Source organism: Lonchura striata, chromosome 1A (assembly GCF_050655825.1).
Source record: "Lonchura striata isolate lonStrDom1 chromosome 1A, ASM5065582v1, whole genome shotgun sequence".
NCBI lineage: Eukaryota > Metazoa > Chordata > Aves > Passeriformes > Estrildidae > Lonchura > Lonchura striata.
Genome location: NC_140741.1, coordinates 25,067,962 through 25,091,837, shown reverse-complemented (window position 1 = coordinate 25,091,837; position 23,876 = coordinate 25,067,962). Strand labels below are relative to the sequence as shown.

Here is a 23,876-nt window from a genome sequence, read left to right as displayed (position 1 = left end):
ATGCGACAGGAACCGTCAGTGAAAAGAGCGTAGCAGGTCTCCTCTGCTGGTAGTTGGTTGTATGGTGGAGCTTCTTCAGCCCTTGCCACTTGTACCTGCTCCTCATCATCAGTGAGACCAAAGTTTTCACCTTCTGGCCAGTTCGTAATTATCTCCAAAATCCCAGGGCGATTCAGGTTTCCAATACGGGCGCGTTGAGTGATGAGGGCAATCCATTTGCTCCATGTGGCGTCAGTGGCATGGTGGGTAGTAGGAACCTTTCCTTTAAACATCCACCCCAGCACCGGTAGTCGGGGTGCCAGGAGGAGTTGTGCTTCTGTGCCAATTACCTCCGAGGCGGCTTGAACTCCTTCAAAGGCAGCCAAGATTTCCTTCTCTGTGGGAGTGTAGTTGGCTTCAGACCCTCTGTAACTTCGGCTCCAGAATCCCAGTGGTCGGCCTCGAGTCTCCCCAGGCACTTTCTGCCAAAGGCTCCAAGACAACCCATGGTTCCCGGCTGCAGAGTAGAGCACATTCTTGACCTCTGGTCCCGTTCTGACTGGGCCAAGGGCTACAGCATGAGCGATCTCCTGCTTGATCTGGGTGAAGGCTTGTTGCTGCTCAGGGCCCCAGTGGAAATCATTTTTCTTTCGGGTAACCAGATAAAGAGGGCTCACAATCTGGCTATACTCAGGAATGTGCATTCTCCAGAAACCTATGGCACCCAGGAAAGCTTGTGTTTCCTTTTTGCTGGTTGGTGGGGACATAGCTGTGATCTTGTTGATGACCTCAGTGGGAATCTGGCGCCGTCCATCTTGCCATTTCACTCCCAGGAACTGGATTTCTCGGGCAGGTCCCTTGACTTTGCTCTTCTTGACGGCAAAGCCAGCTTCTAGTAGTATCTGGATGATCCTCTCACCTTTCTCAAACACTTCTGCCGCTGTGCTCCCCCACACAATGATGTCATCAATGTATTGCAGGTGTTCTGGAGCCTCACCCTTTTCTAGTGTAGCCTGGATCAGTCCATGGCAGATGGTGGGGCTGTGTTTCCACCCCTGGGGCAGTCGGTTCCAGGTGTACTGCACGCCCCTCCAGGTGAAAGCAAACTGAGGCCTGCATTCTGCTGCCAGAGGAATGGAGAAAAACGCATTAGCAATATCAATGGTGGCATACCACTTTGCTGCCTTGGACTCCAGCTCGTACTGGAGTTCCAGCATGTCCGGCACAGCAGCGCTCAGCGGTGGAGTCACTTCATTTAAGCCACGATAGTCCACAGTCAATCTCCATTCTTTGTCAGATTTGCGCACAGGCCAGATGGGGCTGTTGAAGGGTGAGTGGGTTTTGCTGACCACCCCTTGGCTCTCCAGCTCCCGAATCATTTTGTGGATGGGGATCACGGCATCTCGATCCGTCCGATACTGCCGGCGGTGCACTGTCGAGGTCGCAATTGGCACGCGTTGTTCTTCCACCCTTAGGAGTCCTACTGCAGAGGGGTTTTCTGACAGTCCAGGCAAGGTGTTCAATTGCTTAATGTCTTCTGCCTCTACAGCGGCTATTCCAAAAGCCCACCTGAGTCCCTTTGGGTCTTTGTAATATCCGTTCTGGAGGAAGTCTATACCTAGGATACACGGAGCATCTGGGCCAGTCACTATAGGGTGTTTTTTCCACTCCTTCCCAGTCAGGCTCACCTCAGCTTCCACCAGAGTCAATTGTTGTGATCCCCCTGTCACACCAGCAATGGAAACAGGCTCTGCCCCCACATGTCCCGATGGTATCAGAGTACACTGTGCACCAGTATCAACTAAAGCATCATATTTTTGTGGCTCTGATGTGCCAGGCCATCGGATCCACACTGTCCAGAAGATCTGGTTTTCCCGTGCCTCTCCCTGGCTAGAGACAGGGCCCCTCTAACACTGGTTATCATTCCTTCCCTGGGCATACATACTAGAGGTCCCTTCAAGGGGGTCTGACAGATCGTACCCACAAGCTTGGTCACGGGAGGTTGAGGCTACCTTCACTTTGGTGGAACTCCCCCGGTTAGAGTTTCCCTCCTTGAGTTGACGGACCCGTGCTGCCAGGACAGAGGTGGGTTTTCCATCCCACCTCCCCATGTCTTCCCCATGGTCACGCAGGAAGAACCACAGATTAGCCCTTGGGGTGTACCCTCTCTCTCTAGCTGGGGATTGTTGGGTGCTGATTCTGGGGCCTGTGACTCTCACGGGTGCTGTATTAACCTTCCTTATCTCCTCCCTCATCTCCTCTTTAAACTCCTTAATCACAGCTGAGATATGAGCCTGCATTGGGCCATTAATCATACTCTCATAATTCCTAAGTTTGTTGGCAACAGAACTTATTGTCTCCCGGTGGGTGTCAGCATTGATCGTTGCAATGAAGGTGGCGTATTGAGATGGCCCAAGATTTGCCAGACTCCACAGCATTTGTCCCGTACACCTGACCTTGTCAGGGTCATTATTGTGTCGTCCATCCCTCCCAAAGAGTACCTCCAATACTGCCACTTCTCTCAGCTGTTGGATCCCTTCCTCGAGGGTCTTCCAGCGCATTCTATGATGGTGCTCTTGCATTCTCTCTCTGTGGATAAACCTCTCCCTGACACTCATTAAGAGCCGCTCCCAGAGAGAAAGGGACCCTGGTTCCCTTACAAAAACCTGATTTATACCCGAGTCCTGGGTCAAGGGTCCCAAGTTCCTTGCCTCACCACCGTCCAGCTGCACGCCTGTACCCATAAGATCCCAAACCCGGAGTAGCCAGGTAGCATAAGCCTCACGCCCTCGTCGCACAATGTCTTTATGCAGATTGCGAAGACTTTCGTACGTCAGGGACTCGGTGATGATAGCAATCTCTGGCTCCCCTGTGGGTTGTGAGGTTCCTCCATTCCTGTCCCTATCTGCAGGGTGCTCTGCTTTCACCTTAGACTTCCTTGTTTCTACCGGGGCCACTGCTGCTGACCGTGACTGCCCTTGTGGTTCAGCTGGAACCTGGACAGTTGTAACATTAGTGGGTTCCACAGCTGTACTATTAGACTGTCCCTCCTCAAGGCAAAGGGCCGGTTTCTCACCAGCTGGGGAAATGCACTCCTTCAGCATCTCTCGTATCTCCTTAACCAGAACCCTCACCCAATCTGGGCGGTTCATTTCTGAGGTGGGCTGTGGGGCAGGGTCAGGCTCTGGAGCAGCAGCATCTCGAGTCTGTGGTGTAGGTGTGAGGGTAGTTATCCAGGTTAATCTTCCCTTATCTCTGAATGCTAAATATAACAGGACTATCAGCAACACCACCCATTGTATGGTATCATTAGCACTTATAAAGGATCTTAACCCTTTGAGAACTGGTGGAACAGACCCAAAAAGATGGTTAAAAGGTTGAGAGAAAGTTTGCCCAGGTGCTATTTCCTCGCAGTAGGTACCGTTATTAAAGTAACCCCAAAAACATACAGTTAACGTGTGATAGCTATGAATCCATGTACCTGCCTTCCAGAGGAAATTAAAGATCCATGAATTCCTCACCCAATTAACCCAGAAGCCAAACTTGATAACAGACACCGTAGCCTTAGTCATAGGACCCATTTTTAGATAAGGGTCTGCAAATGGGAAAAGTATAGCTACGATCACATGCCACCCAAACCAAGGTAAACTAGACCACATGGTGATGCTGAAGATGTTTTTACACACAACAAAACCAAATTACTTAAGAACTGTTAATCCTTTTTCCCTCTCAATGCCCTCGGGCCCCACGTTGGGCGCCAAATTCTGTCTTCGTTAGACAAGACAGGAGTCTGTGAAAGAGGGCAAAGCCTCCTGTGCAATGGAGAACGGCAAACCCCCCTCCCTCTGAATTATGAGGATCTTTAAATTAAAAGGCTCTCAGGCAAAGATATGGGAGTGGGAGTAACAATTCTTTACTAGGAGAAAACTAGACAACAATTTAAAAAGGAAAATGCAATCGGTACAAACAAAACTAGTGAAAGAAAAAGTCTAGAACCTGAGGAATGCCAGTATCAGGTTTTGCTGGGACAATTGCTTTCCCTTGCAATAGTTGATGAGTTGCAGCTGAAGTGGTGATCTTTAGAAGGGTATAATTTTCCTCTGAAGATCTGGTGGCAGTGGGGGCCGGTCTTCTTCTGTGCCGGGGTTGCCTCTGAGCTCCGCTGCCGTCGCCTCTGCGCGCCGGCTGCTTCGCTGCGGGTGCCGCCGAAGAGAGAGTGAGAGGGAGCTGCTTTCCCCGGGAATCCCGCGAAGAGAGAGAGAGCTGCTTCTCTCGGAGTCCCGCAAAGAAGAGGGAGCGCTGCTTCTCTCGGAATCCCGCGAAGAGAGAGCGAGAGAGCTGCTTCCCCCCTCTGGGTGGGACCCCTCACGGCGTTACATTTTTTCAGCCTTTCATTGAATCAGTCAAAGGTGTATACACAAACCATTGTCTCTGAGAGAGATAACAAAAAACCTGTCCAACCGGTTCGCCTTCGACAGATGGCAAATGGAATACAAGCTTATCTTACAACCCAGGACAATACCTAAATTGTCTGCTTTCATAGGAAATCCCTACTTCTCTAATAGAAAAGCTCTGAGAAAAGGAGGCCATGTCAGTCTAATCCCAGGGAGCATTAACATATTTGTTATACCCCAACTTTAGCTAGAGTGCTAGATAGAAACACAAAACAGCAGGAGTGCTGGGTCATTAAGGATAAAAGCTACAGGATTTTCTATAGATGGAGTGTGCTGTCTCTTCTCTCTTGCACGAATGCACAGCAAATCCTGCATATTGAACATTTCAGCTCTCCACAGGCCTAAAACACCAAGATTTGAGTCATACCATATATATTATGAGACTTGGGCCAGCTACTTGTTCAGACCCTTTGAGAAACCATAGCTAATCTTCAGGTTCCAGAGTGTGGGAAAAGGAGAGGAAAGGGGTAGTGTGATTGATTCTACATAAGAACACCATAGTTCAGAAATGTTTCATTCCCAGTGATAAAAGACCTTGATTCCAGTTTTGTCTTTCGAAAACGTATGCTCCAGCCACAAAATCCAGCAGCTTTTAACACCCAGTTTGACATAACTGACAGTCTGTTCTCAGGAGGAGACTCAGCAGAGCTGGGATAGTGCAGGGTTTGCAGTCTGATAAATATGCATTGGCAGCGCTGCACAGAGGGAGGCTTGTAGAATGAATACTCAGTCCTACTCTGCAACTTTCCTGCTTTCCTTTCTTGCACATCCAGTTCCCAATTATGACAGATTTTATAAAGCCATTGCAGGGCTAAAAAAAATTATCTCTGAGTTTAACACAAGCCAATCTCATATCACTGTGTCCTAAGACACAGTTGTTCCAAACCAAAAGACTAAACACAAAAAATTTATTATATAGGGTCAAATAGGCAGAATGAAGTGCAAATGGAATCAGTAATTATAGTGGTATGCTAAAAAGTACCTGCATTTCTTTTTCAATATTGAAGCAGTTTCCCGTGGCTGATAACCTTCCTTAGATCTTTTGCAACCATTGGTCCAAGTTACATTGGTGATTTTTCAATGTTTTACTCCATTTCTGAAAATTGCAAACCTTAGAGTGCTACAGAAACAGCCCACAATCCAAGTTGCATATTAAAAAGATAATTTCTCTCTCTGTTCTGGTAGTTCTTTAGCTCTTGAGTAAGAACTAAAATAGTTTTTAATGTGCCCTTTTTCAAAGACATGCCTAACACTGTTTCATTTGGAGACAAATAAAAAAACAAACTTACACAATTATAGCATATTTCTGGCAGTTAGGTTAGCCTGACAATCTGTAAACAATTAACTTCTCTTTTGTGCCAGCAAGTACTGGGTTGGTTTTTTGTGCCCTTTTGCTTTTTCCCCACTATGTCAGTCCCTCTTTGCCAGAGACACTGCTTTAGCTTCTTTACTTTTTTCGCTTTACTTCTTTATTTTTACTTCTTTAGCTTTATTCCCCATCTATGCTACAGTAATAGTGACATAGGGATGCTGGGACTTTGTCAGGAATGTAAACAAAACCAGACAACCAGACAAATACCTCTTAATAGGACGTTGCTTCTTTGCTTTAAGAAGGCTGCTTGTAACCTTAAAGTTAAGTGTATGTCTGAGCATTTTTAAGAACAGGATATGAAGCTGTGTTACAGAATGCTGCATGAATAATGAAATCTTCTTTTTTTTTTTTTTTCTTAGAACAAGTAGAATAAGGCAAACCAAATGAAAATCTAAATTAAATTAAAAGGATGACATGTAATTTCCAAGTAAAAGTCACAAGTCAACACTGGCTGGTAATTAAAGCTTATATAATCTAATGGCTATATTCCATTGAGACCACTTTGCCTTAATGGAGTTAATTTGAGAATTCAAAACCTCTGTCAGTGTTTCCAGCTTTTCTAATGTGTCAGTCTATTTCGTGGGAGCTTATTCTGGCAAAAACCATAAAGTGTGACCTGGTTTCTCTGATCCATATAAATATAAATACATTAGTAATACGCACTTTTTGTTTTTTCTAGCTGTCCTAACAATAGTGGCATAATGGAGAAAGCAATGTTTAAAAAAAGTCTGCCCATGATTTACTCTTAGTACTTCCCAAAGAATTTCTGTAAGTAAACAGAGAACAAGAAGATTCATGAGTGATGCAGCAAGTGTGTATTTAGGATATCTCCAATATTTTGGGGAGCATTTTCATCAATACTGTGTGAGAAGTGGTATAAAGACATCTTGAAGATTTTCACATTAAAATTTTTCTCATATGAGAGGGGGATTGTCATATGGGCAATACAAGAGAAAGTTTCCCAAACTGCATTTTCTAAGTCCTGTTTGAAGTTCTTGTAACCATTTGTTATAGATATAAAAGGTACTACCTTGTTGTGCTTCCCTCAGTAAAGTATAGGTTTTGGAAATAAACCCCCTGGGCTACTGACCTTTTTATATTCTTAGAAAATAAAATTTCTCTGTTGCAGAGAGAGAACTGTGTAACCAAGCAGCCAAGGAGCTGCCTTTTGAATTACTAACAATTGAGCTATGGAATAGTGCAGAGGGGAAGAGTAAGCCTTGGTTCACTACTCTCTTTTTCAATTGTAGGATTCTGTATTTAACTCTCTGGCAATGGCTCTATGAAAAGAAAGGGCCACAAATGCATGAGCAAGCAGATCATAAATCTGATGAAGAATAAGAAGTTTTGAAATGCAAGAATAAGACATCACGATAAGAAAAAATGTAGAGAAATTAGTGCCTTGGAATAGACTTCTAAATTCATGGCCTGACTTTTAAAAAATTGACTTCTTTCATTTTCATAACTTTATAGGACCTCAGCAGTTTTGAAAATGAGGGCATTCATTCAAACTCCTAGATTTAGGTCTAAGAGCCTATATTTAAGCATCCATGCTTGAAAATCTTGGCTAGAATCTCCCTTTGTTCACATTTGAGGAAAGTAATTTAGGAAAGTAAATCTGTGCTCTTTACATATGGTTTACTTTGTCAGATAGTGTTCTGATCTTAAGATAAGTGGAAATAAGTTAATATAGGAAGATGTGCAGTTTTCTGAACTTAGAACCTTAAGATTCCACTTGATGGGAAATAGCCATATTTTGGAGCTACATTTTACCACATTAAGATGTTAATGTGTCAGCATTTTCCATGTAGCAGAAACTGTGAAAAGTGGTAGTTGGTAGAAATTCAAATGTTCAAAATAGTTTCAGTAAATAAGATTAGGTATTTCTGGATCTTGTGAGAAATTCTATGGCTGTTTCAATACCTGCTTCTGCAGTAAGGAATCTGGAATACCTGTAACTCAGAGTTCTGAAACCTGAGATACTAGAAACATTTATTTCTGAACAGATTAATTCACATGAATACTGGGGATTTTTCAAAACCTGTTAGTTTCGTGGGAGAAGTTGATCACAGTTGTCATATGTTGACCCATGTTATTCAATAGTTGAATATACTGTCCCCATTACAGTATAGTGATTTGTATCAGTACAAGATACAACCAGCCTTTATGTGCACTTTTTTCGTTCTCTTGATGTGCCCAGTTAAAAATGAGCAAAATGTCCAAGTTTAATGAAATTCAGCTTTCAGTGGAATCCTTCACAATATCCTGATTGTCATCCCCAATTCTTGGAGCCAGTGATTCAATCATGATACCAGATAATCATGACATCCCTTTCATATATCTCTTGAGAAAGATTTCTCATTTTGCAGATCCTCTTCTGTATCTTTTATAATGAATGTTGGTTGACCTTCAAGCTTCTAAACTTGTTTCTTAAACACTTTGAAGCAATCCATATCTTTTAGGCTTTGCATATTGCAGGCAGCAGAAGAGGTGAAGGATGTCATCTGTGTGTATGCTAGTATGGTTTCCTTCAGAAGGTCTTCCAGCTTTGAGGCTGTTCACTGTTGGCTTCCAGTACTGTGCTAAGCCTCACATTTCACAGAACTAAAATCTCGTCTGGAGTAAAATTTTCTGTGGCTGATGCACATTTAGTTGTAGATGTTATCAGGTCACTATACTGTTTTGGGGATATATTTTTGTAAGTGATAATCTTTTGCTTTGCCTATGACACACACTTCCAGCTGAATCTTTACCATGAGGCTAACAACTTGAAAGAGATTTCTGTGTGGGAGTACAGCTATCCTTTTTTCTTTCTCCCAGTAGGAGATGAACTAAAGTAAATGTCACCCACTTGTTCCCATATAAGTTTCATACACTCTGGGTCATTCAGATAAGTATAAACTACTACCGAACATCTGAGTGTCTTTGTGTCATATTTTTTCTTTTCAACTAGTGTGTTTCATCTTGAAATATTTTATATAAACTCCATTTAACTAAATGAACATTTGAAAGAAGACAGAGTTTTCTTTTCTTTAACTGATTTTTAACTCTTCTTTTTCTACTTTAGAATAGAAGATAAAAATCCCGAGAATAAAAAAAGGGAAGGAAATTCTGAAGAACACCAGCTGGGAAATAGTCCTACCAGAATCCAGACTCAGCCCCTCCTTAGGAGAGGGAGCTATGTGGGATGTGTGTGTTGATACTGAACATTTATTTGTCTTGAGATACTGCTTTGCTGGTATCCAAAGCCACCGGTGTTGTTCTTTGTTTCTCTTGGCCTTGTCTCTACTAATGAGATGTATTTCCTGATCACTGCTATTTCCTGATTTTTTCTTGGCAAGGTGCCTGGTTACTGCAGAATCTGCATGAGCCAGGATGTCCTCTTCTACTCTCCTGCTGGGCTGGTGAAGCAAATGTAATTGCTGTGATCCCTTTTGCTTGGTAATGGGACACTCAGCAGCTGGCAGTTGTGCCTTTCCCTCTCCCCTCCTCCCTCCAGGACAAGCTGGAGATTGAAAGACCTTTGTCTTTTGAAAAGCGTGTTGTGGCTTAGTGTTTTGGATATCGTTTAAGGCAGATCAGCTGCGCATTTATTCTGCCATCATGATTATCTCATATGTGAGGCTTCAACCCAGCCCTTTTCTGCCTTCCCTGTAAGCACATAATGTAATCCACAGTGTCCTTGGAGCCAATACAGCAGCTTCACTGGCAGCCCCCAGTGCTGGGTTGGATCTGCAAAATCCAGTCATACATTGCTTCTCACAACAATCTCCTCTTTCTGCTGAGGGGTCTGTCAAAATACTATGAACAATTATATGTATTTTTACATTCTCCTGTGGACTTTGTTCAGTGGGAAGCAGTATTACTCATCAAAGCAAGAAGAGAAACATTAAAGAGGAAGGTACACATTTTTCATTAATGTAGAAAATGGAGAAAAAATAACCTTCATTTTAGGTTAAGCCCGAAAATGTAATGGAAGTATATTGGCCTGAACTAACATTGTTTTCCTCACTTCTCATTCACACTGAAGAATGTAGTAGCATCACTCATCTCTTCTACTTTAATCAACATCTGAAACTAAATATTTCTCTTGTTAGATGAAAAATACCAATTAACAAGTACACTCATTTAGCTTTACAAATTCCATAGAAATGAGAACCCACTATTCCACTCTAGGGATCAAAGAAAGGTTGATCCCATGCTGAAGTCTAAACAAGCAATTTTTCTTGTTAGTAGTTTTTTCAAAGTCTGTCCTTTTCTGCTGACAGAGAAAGTTGCTAAGCTAGGGGTAAACACGGAGCACTACAATTTGTGACTAACTTCCATTGGTAGGTTTCCTACCACAGAAATTCAGATCAAATTCTTTTGCTTACTGTTCCCCCAAAAGGGATGGGGGGGTTAAGGGAATGAAACAAGGTATTTATAACATTTAAGCTTATATTAGTATAGAAAAACCCACAGACTTTGTCAGAGCTTGCCACTCCTGCTAATACCGGCTTCACCCATCTTGTTTTGAAGCTTTTCAGTTAGCCCAAGTCCTGTAACTACAGAGGTGAATCCAGATCTGGTGTTTTGAAGTAAAATGTTTCCTTTCCTCCTGCCTTTCTTTGACCATTACAAAAAAGGATGTGGTGAGATTTGCAATCTCCATTCTGTTCACTATCCCAGTCAATAACTAGAAGACACTCACCTGAAACATCTAATTTTGGCTTCCTATGATTCCCCAAGATTGCTTTGTAGAAAAGTTCTATGTAAACTCAAGAGTCCCAGAATTTTACCTCATTCAAATTGTTACATATAAACTAAGACAGTCTTCTTATCACAAAGATAAATTACTAGGTTCTCCTAGAAATTGAAACAATAATTTCCAAAGCTCAAGTCCCCAAAGGGATATTAACTTGGTCTTTTTTTTAAGGAGCTGGTACACAGGACAGGACTCTTAGGTGTTATAAATCATCACATTCTGCTGGAGTCAAAGGATCTGTGATTCATTGCCACCCAGAAACTGAGTTTTGTGTTGTGGTCATGTGTTGTCAAATTGTGTCTCAGCATTTTGGCCACAGAGCAGGACTTCACCAGACATGCTGCACACTCAAAGCTTGACATCCTGGATAAAACTTTGTAAATTTTGATGTTGTCCTTTAAGAACAGGAATTAGAAACCTTTGAACTAACGCGTTTCTCTCCCTTCCCATATCAGGCGAAACCCACTCCACTTTCACCTCATCGCGGATGCAATTGCCAAACAGATCCTGGCAACTCTGTTCCAGACGTGGATGGTCCCTGCTGTGCGCATAGACTTCTATGATGCAGACGAGCTCAAGGTAAAGACAGACACAGGTGTCAGTCATATACTTCTGATTTGATGTCACCCCTTTGTTCCTCATCTCCCTTGACTGGTGAATTGCAGGGAAACTACTGCCTAAAAATATTCTCTTGATGACAACTAATTCTAAGTGACACGATTGTAACCCTGATTACACATAACAGAGGATATTAAATGGCTAAAATTAGTGCCGTTTCTCTGGAATGAGAGCAGCTAATGAAATGTTTTGTTTAGCAGCTTAGAATTTTACCTGCTAGCAAGAGGATTCTGGCTGTCCACCTGATCACACTATGTTTTTTCAAGGATACCTCTTCGTAGTAGCAATGGTAGAATCTTAAGTATCTTGGTCAATTAGCCCAAGTCCTTTATTGGAAACACTCAACTGCCCTGCATTCCTCAAGCACAGGTGTGTGAAACCCTAAGTACACACACTTCAACAAGGTAGCATTAGTACAATAGCCACTTTTTTTTTATCTGGATGCCCTTCCAAAAGGAATGATTATGAAAAGAGTTCAGTCAATTTGTGGGGGGGGGGGAGAAATTGCTTACTCAAAGTAATTATCCTTTCATATTTAAAGTTAGAATCAGTATGTGGAGGAACAGCATTGATTTTGAGCTGTGTATGTTTTTTTACCTGTGGAGGTAGAATGTCTTCAGACTTTAGCATTTGAAGTTGGTGGCAGTAATTTATATGACTTACCAGACTGTTCTGAACAACACCGTGAGACAAGGAAAAAAACCAAAATTTAGCAAATTGCTGTACTTATTAAGGAGGAAATTCAAAGCATACCACATTATGAAATATTGAATACAGAAAGCTTTAGAAAGAGATGGAAAAGGGAAAAAAGTGATTCTTGAGAAAAATACTTTGTTTCTGTTTTTATTTTTCATTGGTTCTTCTACATGAAGCCATAAGCTGATTATAACCTAATTAGCCAGAGATTTTCCTTCTGTTCTTTATAGCTTCATAGCAAGGAGGAGGTTTTTTCCTATCAATCTTGTACGTGTCTATGTTACATGTGTTTTTCTACAAATTGTAGGGTTTTTAATTAGCCTCTCAGCTGGGGAAGACAGACCTCTTAGTATTTTCCTTCTGGTCATTTGGGTATGGTCCAATCTAGTTAAGTAAATAGTAACCAAGAGAGCTTACTTCAGTGATCCCCAAATTTCTGATTTATAGGCAAAGCACTGAGTAGATATGAGGCTGATAGTAAAAGGGTTTTAAAATCATGGGGATCTGGGGGCTGGAGGGAAAATTAAGTTTAGTAGGCCCTGAGAAAATACCCTGGGAAGTGTAGGCCTTGTATCTTGTTAGAACTGCACCTGTGTAACTAGTACATGATAAATGATATAATTGTTAGATGTGATGATAGTTTAGTAATTAAATATGATTACTGTTTAGTCGTAAGAATAATCCTGAGAAACTGTGGTCAGAGGTTTGAGAAAGCTCATGAGAAACTAATGCATGAATAAAGTCAATGTATACAATAGAACAATATAAGTTTAATAATTAATATGTACGTTATATAACCATAGAATATAAAATACGTTCAGCTCAAAAGCCACGTTGGAGTCAGATTTGGGTCTGTACCCCTGATTCCCAGAGCTCTAAAATAAAAGCACCTGCATATAATCATATGCCGTGATTATGTGTGCTCCTGAACACTAACCAGGCTACAGAGCAAAACTCTTTTGTCCTTCTCTCTTTCACTCAGCCTTAATTTTTTATATGACTGGTGACCTAAATCAACACCAGACTATCTTGCATATAACCCATAGACTTTAGGTTGAGGACCCCTTTATAGCTGGATTCAGGTATTGATGCATAAATAGGTATTTCCAGGTTTGCCCCTCTCGTTCAGAGCTCATCATTCTCCATACCAAGAAATTTCTCTGATTTCAGTGGCTGAAAAACCACAGTATATAGTACTGAGCATAGGAGAATGTGACAGACACTGCTAAAGGAGAGCAAAGAGTTATAAAAATAAACAGAGTTTTAAAAAGCCAGGAATGATGCTGGCTCATATCCAGATCATTCTGCAGGTTTTAGCAAAGACGACAGAGGAACTGTTTACAGACAACTGTAGGAGCTCATCTCATTTGTTTCTTATGTAGCCCCTAGAGAGGATTTAATGATTGGTTTGGGTTCATGTATTTCACCTGCACTCTTGGGAGCTGTATTAAGCTGCCTGGTGTTAAGAAAACATAGAGCTGATGCTGGATGTTTACTAGAAAGCCTGTCTTTCTTTGAAGTGAGCTATGGATTCACTGTTGCAGTATATACTACGTTTCAGTTTAAATGACCCTCCATAGTTCTTTTTTAAACCTACAATCAATACCAATTTCTGACTTTTAAAAAGGTTTAAACTGAGTAATAGCTTGAGAACTTTCTGCTTAGCTTTCATTCACCAATGTTCAGTTGTTTTGGAACACATTTTAGCTGCTGCAGAAAACATTTCATTTCATTTCATGTTTGTTTTTCTCCCATTGGATATGTCTGAGCTTCCAGCCTCTTCCTTCTAATGCAGCAGGAGCAGGCATGTTAGTTTAAGCCCTTAAGTCCTGGGAAAATCCTGTTTCTACTCCTTTTCCTGCTCAAACAGTGGAAGGGAGAACATAATATTAGATCCTCCATAAATAGTATGGATGATTTTTTGTTTTCAAGTAGCTATTTAGAATTCAAGCAACAGTTTCCAGTAGCATATTAGTTTCTTAAAAGGCAGAATTGGGAGACTAAAGTATTTGGTATTTCGCAGTGTTTCTTAATATATCCTGCAACTCTTAAAATACGTGCAGTTTAGCTTAGAGTTAGAGCAACCAGTGTCCTGAAGAAAATCATAGAAAATTAGTCTTGGTTGTGGCTGTTGTTTTCTCTTAGGTTTTAGAGGAAAACTGGACATTTTACTGCAAGAAAGGGAAGACAAGATACCACAGATTATATCAGATTTTCTAGGGCCAGCAAACCAACATATCTGCTTTGCTGCTGTGAATTAAGCATGTCAGATGTTCCTTTTAAAATTTAGAGAAGACTCATTTTTCCTTTTGCAAGGTGACACAGCTGTTCACATTCCTGTTGCACCCCAAAGAGCCTAGGTTCATTCTCTCCCTAGAAGCAGCTGCTGCCAAACTGCCAGCAGCCTGCTTGGAAGAGGGATGGAGAACAGGGAAGAACAGGAAAAGGTGTATCTTTGCTTGGAGCACATGACAGGGAATGGGATAGAAGAGGAGGAGACTTAACTGTGGAGCTGGGCCAAAATAACAGCATTGCCATGAAAAGGGTCAGACACAGTCGGGATGGCAGCTTGCTGGATGTATTTCTTCAAACCAGTTAGTTTGACGATTTTAACAGCCACTTCTACTTGTAACCTTCCCCAGCATAACTTGGCCTGTCTCCTCACTGCCTTGCCAATAACCTCAGCGGAGATAGATGGGTACTTAAAAGCTCTCCCTCATTTTACAATCTGTTTGGATTTTGAACTCTCTCCCATTAACTAAGCTTGCTACGTGCAGTCAGTAGTCAGCAAAAAGTGTCCTTGAAGTGTGGGCTGCTGATAATGGTGCCAGTAATTGAACTATTCCACAGCTACATACTTCATTCTTGCTCTACTCAGTATGGCCCACACATAACTCTTCCAAATGTATGTGGTCACATATGGCTGTGATTGCAAACTGGAAAGTTACTTGGCAGTGTAAATTCACTTTATATGATCACTTTAATTGTGTTAGTCAGCTTTGGTCCTAATGTGTAGATGTATCTATTACAGCAATGCATCCCACAAAATAACTGAAAATGGTTTATTTGAGCATTAAATAAAAGAAAAAAAAAAAAAACTTGTGAAACATTCATCTATTACAGCTGTGATTTGAAAATAGGCAAATCAGGCTGCAGGGTATTGTGGTTTTTTCAGTTCAGTCTTACATGAAGAAACTCCAGAACAAACTATTGAAGGTGTGCAACTTGGGTACTTGGCTTCTGCAGTTCATTGTTAAACATGGAATCTCGTGTCAGTTCACTCACAGGGAAATACAGGCAGTAAATCCATTGTGATCTGCACTGTCCCACAGCAGAAGGAACAGCCGATAAGGCAGTACTGTGTGTGATGGGTGGAATACAGATGAGGTGAGTTTATTTTCCCAGATGTTGCCTGACACACTGATGACAACATTAGGTGAACTGAAGAAGGCAGAATGTAAAATGAGCAGTTTCCTGCTCTGCTGCGAGTAAATGGCACAGATACACAGTCTTTTAATCACTGATAGAGCAGAAAAGCCATCTTCTTTAAATAGTTTAGCCCACATGTGGCTGCAATTGATTTATGAACTTGAAGGGATGGTGAATAGGTTTTGTAGCGGATGAACATTTGATCTTTAAGGGAAATACAAAAAGCTCCATTCCTTGCTATTTATATGGACAATATTCCAGCTTTTATTGTTCCCAGAAACAATAGGCCACCAATCTGAGTACCAGTGCTGCATTAGGTGTTTTCCTATCAGAAATGTTGACATCTGCACACTCAGTCAAAATCAGTGGTCTGATCCAGCACAACCAAACTCAGGTAATGCATGGCATGAAGATCACCTATCTTTGGGCATTTACTGCAGTATAAGATGAGTTACTTCTTATCTACTTTCATCTGAACTTTGAAGACAGTTCACTAGATCAGAAACTGCCATCATTTAGACAGGCATCACAAAATACTGAGTTAGAAGGATCTAACTCAGTATTAGATCAAGGATCATTGAGTCCAGCTCTTAAGTGAAGGGTTGGTCCGTAGAGAGATTGAACCTACAACCTTGGTGTTACTAGCACCATGCTGTAGCCAGCTGAGCTAGTGGACAACAGCTATGAGACTTAAGCAGGAAAATATAAAGTTTTATTCTTTAATTATGATTGTAGTTGGTTCTCAGGACTGTGCCTGTGTGCACCCCTAGTGCACTTAAATTCCCACAGTCGTCCAGGAGCTCCCAGGCTTGTTGCCTGCACAGGTGAGATAAAGGACTGGTTTGAGACAGCAACCCAAGTCTGAACTAGGTGATTGATGGAGCTGCTGGCACAAGAAGTATTTGACAGCTTTTTACAGGAGTAGTCCCGGTGGGGATGTCAGACAGTTCTTGAGATTTCCCAGGCAGACCCTGCTGTGCCTAGACCAATTTGTATGCTTAAGCATGTCGATTAACATCCTGGGCAAAGAATCTGGCTGTCCCAGATATTCACAGACAGTTCCTGCTGCAAAGTTAATCAATTGTACAAGAGTAAGACAATCAATAGGAACAGTTCCTGCATGTGTAGAAATGATCATGTAGGACAGTCTATTGTGCATAAGATAGTTAGAAAATGTTTTGTACATAGGTTAAGGTGATCTATAGTGACACATTATACATATCTTGCAGTGGTCAGGTAGCATCATGGTCCAACTGGGTTACAAAAATGGTACAGAAACATGTTTTAGGGAGTCTCACCCAATCCAACTAAGAGGACCCTGTAAGAATCCTCGCTATGGAGATTCCCTTTACCATCTAGACAGCAAGCGAGTGTCTCCTGGCACATTGTATTGTCCAGTCAAATATTACTGTAGGTCAAAATCCCAATAATGTTAGCTGTTTTAAAGTATGCTCAGTATGTGAATGTCTGCAGCAAATTGCACCAAAAGCAACTCAAATGCCATTAAATCTTTGGATACCCACAAAAGCATTGGCAGTTGGGAAAATGTGAGAGTGTATTTGATGAACAGATTATTAGCTTGGTGTTTTTTACATCAATTTAAGGGGGTGACAACGATAGCAGTGTTGATAAAGCCTTGAACAATAAAACTGGTCAGCATTCTCCTGCCTTCCATCATCTTCCTAGTCAAGAAGTTCCACTGGATGTTGCAGCCACCCATAACAATGTATCTCACATAATAGTGACTGACTCCCAAACTATCATGGATTGTAAGGGTCTGACTGTGTTTGCATTGCACTGCATGCAGATTGTGTATTGTTAAGAGAGCACAGGGTTGTTTTTCTGTTAAGTAGTTCACTGTGTGCCTCAGAGGCAAACACACAAAGTTTTAAAGCACAAGTATGCTACTTCCCTTCGTTTCTTTTCCACTTCATATGCAAGATCTAATTGCTATTAATCCAATACAGAATGAGAAACCCAGCATCTGTTTATGTTTACATTCATTTATGCAGCAGTAAGTATTCAGTTTAAGTGTTTCTGTGGCACTGAGGTTTTGATCTAAAACTCTCATGTGTTATGGGGGGGTTGCAGTGCTCCTGTGATTCACCAGCCTTTTCTTTCTCTAAACTGGCCTACTGCATGTCAGTGAAATGATAGGCATAGACTGCTGTTTCTTCCTATGGTTTCCCCTTCTCTTTATTAATTTAAATATGCAAATCCAAGATTTTTGAAAATGAAGTCTATAATCAAAACATTTTACAGATTTGTATAACTTGTATGACTTATTTTTAGACTTGAATTTCTACTTTATAATTGAGATTTTGTGTGTTTGCTAATGGACATATTGAATACTAGAGGCCTGAAGTCTCAGGTGATAAAATACACTTGTGGTTGTGATACAGTGCTACCATGTTAAGAACAGAGTCTTTTATCCGTGATTTTCAGTACAGATGACTGGAAAGTAACAGACATGGTTTTGTAAGCCAAGATATTTTCCTTCCAACTGTCTGGGAGGAAATCAGTATCCACCAAGAAACAGATAGCAATTCAAACTCCCTAGCACAGTGGAACCTTTGTGAAGTCTGCCTCCTTTGTTACATTGTGCAGAGCTTCTACTACTATTTGAGAAGAAAGCCTCATGTCTTTGTAAACACCTTGTGCTTTCCTGTTGTTGCCGGTGCTTTGAAAAAGCATTGGAGTTCATTGTTAGTTTTATAATTTAGTTCTAATTGATGTGGGCCTCTCTGTAGCTCCAAACTTTTACTTGATTCTAGGGAAAAGCAGTACAGTTGTTCTATGTCCACCAGGAAGATGGGGTGGTTACTCTTTGGTAACATATGTGGAGTGAGGACTAAGGAGCCAACTCTCTTCCTCTTAAAATCACCCACATTTGTATCATAGTAGCTGACTGTGACATTTCAACAGTAAGGATTTTTATTTGGCATTCAGCTTCTTAAACATTGCTCATTGCAGCAACATGTGCTGCACCTCCAGAGAAGGAAATTTTAGCACAGAATAAGAAAAAGACGAAGAAATGCACATAAGATTTTCCAAAAATTATTCAGTTTGACAAAAATTAAAAAGCATGCCCTGGAAGAGCCAAAAAAAAAGACACAACATCTTAAACTGCCTTGGGCAGCTGTCGCTTGTTCCGTGCATTCCCATTGCAGCAGCTGCTTTCTCAGAACATTATCATCCACCTGTGAGAAATGAGAGAATTTTGCTGTCCTAACCTTGGATATACAGAAATTATTTGAACACTTTGATTTGCATGAGAGGTATAGGTTGTATATCCCCTGTACTTGCTGGGGAAGGTTAATGGTCATCCTGTGCTCCTGCACAATTTCTTTCTTTGCCACCTGCAGGTAGAAAGCTGGGAAGGCATATCATGACTAGAGTGAGATGGTCTTAGCTCTTAATGGCTTTTCACTTGCTCACGTGGACACCTTCTTGTCAAAGGGCATTCAGTTAGTCGCAGAAGAACAGCAGTGACTGCTCAGGGCATTCTTACTGAGGATCAGTATTAATGTGAGCATTTTACCAAAACGTTTAATGAGCCCTGCTTCTAGATTTACAGAGAACTGAAGTATATGTATTTCCATGTCTGATTGATAAACTGAAAAATACAGGAGGCTGCAAGGGCTCCAACAATATTTTTGATTCACAATCAAGAAGCTGAAATGGTTAGATTTCCTCATTTGTAGAATATGTGGTGCTGGCTTTTTTCCGAGAAACAGCTGAGATTCAGAGAAGTGTTGGGCAATAGATCAGATGCAATCTACTTCGTATGGAGCAGTTCAGCAGGCAGTATAGGCACAAAGTATTCTGAAGGACTGGGGCTGAAATAGTCATGCTTGTGGAGAAAAATGATGTTCACCTTGTCTGGGCACACCTTTTTGTGTGACAAGTTTTCACAGCAGTGAAAATGACAAAGTCGTGCTGTGTGCCTGGCACAGCACAAGTACATGCTGAAGTCACTCTTCTCATAGGTATGAAACCATCTCAGTCCAGGTAAGGGTATCCAGGCTGATTTTAGTCTCAAAATTGCTTTAAAGGGAGGGGATTTGTAATAACATTGTTAATGAAATGACATTGACCTCTTTTTGAATCAACTTAGTATGAGAACGTTTGGACTTCTAAATTGAGAAATACAGTTTCTCTTAGTGTAGTTATTACTTTTCAGGTCAATCTGCAGTCCTACAGAGTTTCGTTTTTTGAGATACATAGTAATGTTATTAATGAGATGCCACTGATGGTAATTTGATTTGAGTAATTTCTCTTAGTAGAGCTACCTCTTTTCAGATTGAAACTTCCACAGGATTAAATAATTTATTCTTTGATCTTAAGTTGATGATGTCTAGGTCTCAGCCTTTCAGAAACAAAGATGAAAACTGAGTAGTATTTTGATCCCCTGTTAATTTTCCCATATACTCTTCCATTACTTCAGATTCTACCCACAGCTGAATGGATTCCACAGTTTTTAGCTGACACAGATGAAAACAAATAAAATAGTTCCATCTGTATTGGTTTAATGAGAGATTTGGGACCTTTGTTCACCTGTCTGCAATTTTATCTCATGGTCTTTAGGGTGAAATGACAAGATTACAAGGAACTAGGGTGCCGCTGGTGGTCTTGGCCCTCAGATGTTTCAAGAAGTTGCAAGAGTTGCGTGCCTGCTACATGGACACTTCATTTAAATGTTGCTCATACAAACAACTGTTATCTGAAGTATTTTATGATACTTAACCAGAAGCAGGGCAATTAAGAAGATTGATGTCATGAACTTCAGTGTTTCTTGCTTTTGAAGGAGCCCAGTTTTCCTAATGTCTTTATTTTCTTCAAATTGTTTCTCTAGTTAGTGCTGCATTGTTTGAGAGACATCATAGCTCTTTCTAATAACAAAGAACACTTTTTCACCCTATCACATTCACTGCTTCTTGCGCTAGGTTATTGTTAGTTTTGCTTGTTCATAATGGTAATACCTTTTATCCTTTATTAGTCTTTGTATTCTAGATGTATTTCTGGAGCATTTTAGTCCCCAGGAGTTTTGATATATTGTAATACTTAGCCCTGGAGAAAAGAACACTGCTTCATGTCATTTTTATTCCTATGAAGCAATAGTTGCGATATAAGAAGTTCCACTCACCTGGCCTCCAACTCTGCAGGCTGGAGGTTGATTTGTTTTTCTGCAAATTCTTTACTTTTGATGAAAATAAGAAACGTAAGCGTTCCTTATGGGATATAGCATTTATTCCACCAGTTAGATGTGTGTTCCACCAACTAATAGCCTTTTTCTGGTGGAGCATTTTCAGCTGTTGAAGTTCTACTATTCTTACTCTTTATGCAGAAACAGTGTAAGGTTAGGTCTGGAGAAAGGTATTTACTGGTGAGATGCCCAATAGTAGGTAAGGATTTTCTTCTGAATAGAGGAATGGATCCTTTTTCTCATATGTATTTGCTGTGTTTGACTTTGTGTTAAGATATTAGAAATCCGGTGGAAGCTGCATTCCCACATTTTTTCCACAAACCATCCTAGGATATCAAGAAAGTTCTTCACTGAGAGGGTGGCCAGTCACTGGAACAGGCTCCCCAAGGTCATGTCACCAAGCTCGTGAACTCTGGTCACGACTCCAAGCCTGACCATGGACAAGCCTGTTAGTCATATGGTTTAGTTTTGGGTGGTCCTGTGAGGAGCAGGAAGTTACACTCGATGATTCTTATGGATCCCATCTAGCTTGAGATAGTCTATGATTCTGTTATTCTTTATTTTGCAACTCGGCTGTTAAATACAGTTTTCTATGGATACAACAAACTGGATGGGAATCTTTTAGGCTTAAAAGGGTGGGAAGTCATTGCCTCAACATTCTTGGTGTCTGGTTGGGAATGTTTTTGCTCATGATAGCTAGTATTTTACACCTGCAATTTCCTCTCTCAGGTATTACTTGGTTAGCAGTAGTCACTAACCGTTCTGCAACCTTATTTCATCATCCTTACAAAAGGATTTTTCACTAGGGAAAGAATCCCACTTCAGATAAATTTTTGTCACTGAGTTGCAGCTGTTGTCTATCTAACAAAATGTGTTTATGCAGGATATGCTGTTGCATTTTGTCCTAGATAGTGCATCCTGATGACACTTGTTATCCTGACATCATGTAAAGTACAGGTGGTGTGCCTCTGGGCTTTGACCCCAGGAGCTGCATGAAAATGTGCTAGAACATGGAATGGCTGCAGCTAATATGCGTGTACTTGCATAGTTACTGAAGTGAAAAAGCAGACAGTACATCAGACAGTGATAATATTTTCATGGATTTGTATCTTCCCTGATGAATTAGCACAAAGAGCTTGTTGATTGAGTTCACTAGCAATTAAAGCGGGCAATTGATCTTTCTTATCTTTCTATACAGATGAAGCAAGAAGGGCAGCCTGAGTTTTCACCACTGGGCAAGTTCTAGCCAGATCTACCTGTCAGTCAGCTTTTAGCAGAAAGCTCTGGCTTCCTGCCATTTTATCTGCTTTAGCTTGTTTGTCTCTTTTTATTCATTCACTGACAAGAAGAAAGAAAAAAAGGCTTTATCTTATCTTCCAGGGAAGATTTGTTCTTCTGCCTCTTCTGGAGAGGTTGGGCTGGGAGGCTGGTGTTTGGCTGCTTCTCACTGACCTCTCTTGGGATGCTCAGATTTTTTTAGGTCCTCCACCCTTGACTGCTGCACTGAAAACATCTGGGATTGAGGCCAGAGGTCTCAAAGGAACAAGAAGCACACTCTGAGACTGGCCAGACTTCCATTCTGCAGTTTCATTTTGTACAAATGAAGAAAGGAAAACAAAGAGGGCATTCAGCATTTTGGAGATAGCAAGAAACAGTGAAGAAATTTAGAAAGTCTCAAATTATATTAAAGAGAAGGACTCAAATATAAACTGGCCATTTGAGTTTTATGGGGCTAAATAAGGTGGGAGAGAAGCCAGCAAAATACCTAAGGAGGGGAGTGAGATAGTCTTTAAAGATCCCAGTAGCTGAATTATCTTTTGGTCCTTCGTTTTATAAAGAAGCTGTATGCCTGAATGTTTTGTTACCTAAGTGGCAGAGACCCAAAAAAACCCAAACAAACAATACATCAGTTTTATATCTGCAGTTGCGTCAGGATAAACCATGATAAGCTCTTGGTATCCTCATTTAATTTTGTTTTTAAGGAAGTTGTTTTGAAGAAGCATCCTTAAATCAGTTTTTTTCTCCACTTGTCTGCCCTTTGTGTGCATGTGTGTATTGGTGAGAGATTTGGAAAGAAAATTAAAAAAAAAAAGAAAAAAGTATCCTCAACATCAGTCAGACTGTGTTATGGACTTTGCTACAGAGATGAGAATTAATTTACAGGTATTTTCATTTGCTGTATGCTGATGCTGATTTTGGAGGTTTTGTTTGTTCTGCCTTTTTAATATCTAATCTTCCTTTCCAGTTGTGGCTTGCTCCACAGCTTCTGCATTTGCTCTACATTATCCAGGACCCAGAGGTTCAAATAATCATCCATTTCTATCTCAGCCTTTTTGCTCACTGTTATTTGTATCCAGACTTGTTCCACACGTGTGGAAGATACCATCTGTTTCTTAAAGTGAAAGATGAGGCAGAATCCTATTAAAGTCACCAGTGCTTCTGTGATGAGCACAAACAGCCGCAAAGACCAGCAAAAATAGAAAAATTATTTTAGCAAAGATGTATAAATTCCTTTCTCCTTACAATTGTTTCTTAGAGCAAGTTATTATTATTTCTTACAATACTCAGAGACCAGAAATTCTGAATCTAGAAAAGTTGCCCAACTTTGCTGGATTTTTGGTTTCCTTGACAACCATTCATATAAATAGTAAGGACTTGTTATTGGGGGGAATACCACTATAATCAAAACATGTGAATCACTCAGGAAAAAAATAAATTCAATGTAGAAGTTACAAGTTAACCAGCAAATATTAATAGAAGAGTCTGTTTTTGTTCAAATAAGGCTCTTGTGGTAATATTTGCTGGATGTCTGACAAGGATGTAGCAAAGGCAGTGCTTTTTTGAAAGTGAGATGCAAGGAAATTGCTTTTGGCATTCCTTTTGAGAAAACTATTGGTGGTGACAGTAATCCTCTTCCTCTCAGGATCTGTGATGACTTGGAATTTCTCAATCTAGATGCTTTCTTTTATTATTATGGTTATCAGTAAAAAAAAAGTGCTAAAGACAGGCATGAATGTTTACCCATGTTTAAATGGTAACCTGCTTGTCTCCTTCCTCAGTGATTCAATTAACCCAGTCTCTGCAGAAAGATGTTGACACTACTCCCTTGGAAGCAAGAGAGTGAGAAAGGGGATCAGTCACATGTCCCTGCAAAGAGGTTAGATATTGTGAGGTATAGTCAATGTAAAATGGGAAGGAGTATCCTGGAACTAATCCTGACCCTGGCAGTGCTGCTGGAATTGTGACTCAAGTTTCAGGAATGTGGGAAGAGGTATGGCATATATTCACAGCAGGATGAAGTTCTCCCTGTGTGAAAAACAGTGATGAGAAAAACTGTGCATTGAGAAAACTTCCTGTCCTGTGCCAGCAAATGAATAT

General features: G+C 40.8%; 1 protein-coding gene across 3 annotated transcripts in view; it reads left to right on the top strand.

The window, feature by feature from the left end:
- Positions 1–23,876, top strand: part of LARGE1 (LARGE xylosyl- and glucuronyltransferase 1) — a 282,931-nt gene that overhangs the window by 141,734 nt on the left and 117,321 nt on the right. For all 3 annotated transcript variants that reach the window (XR_014951769.1, XM_021553947.4, XM_077783379.2), the window contains one exon: positions 11,005–11,128. Coding sequence is in view for 2 of the 3 variants with exons in the window: in XM_021553947.4 (XP_021409622.2) it covers positions 11,005–11,128 (124 nt within the window). In the remaining variant the exon portion in view is untranslated. The remainder of the gene's footprint in view (positions 1–11,004; positions 11,129–23,876) is intronic.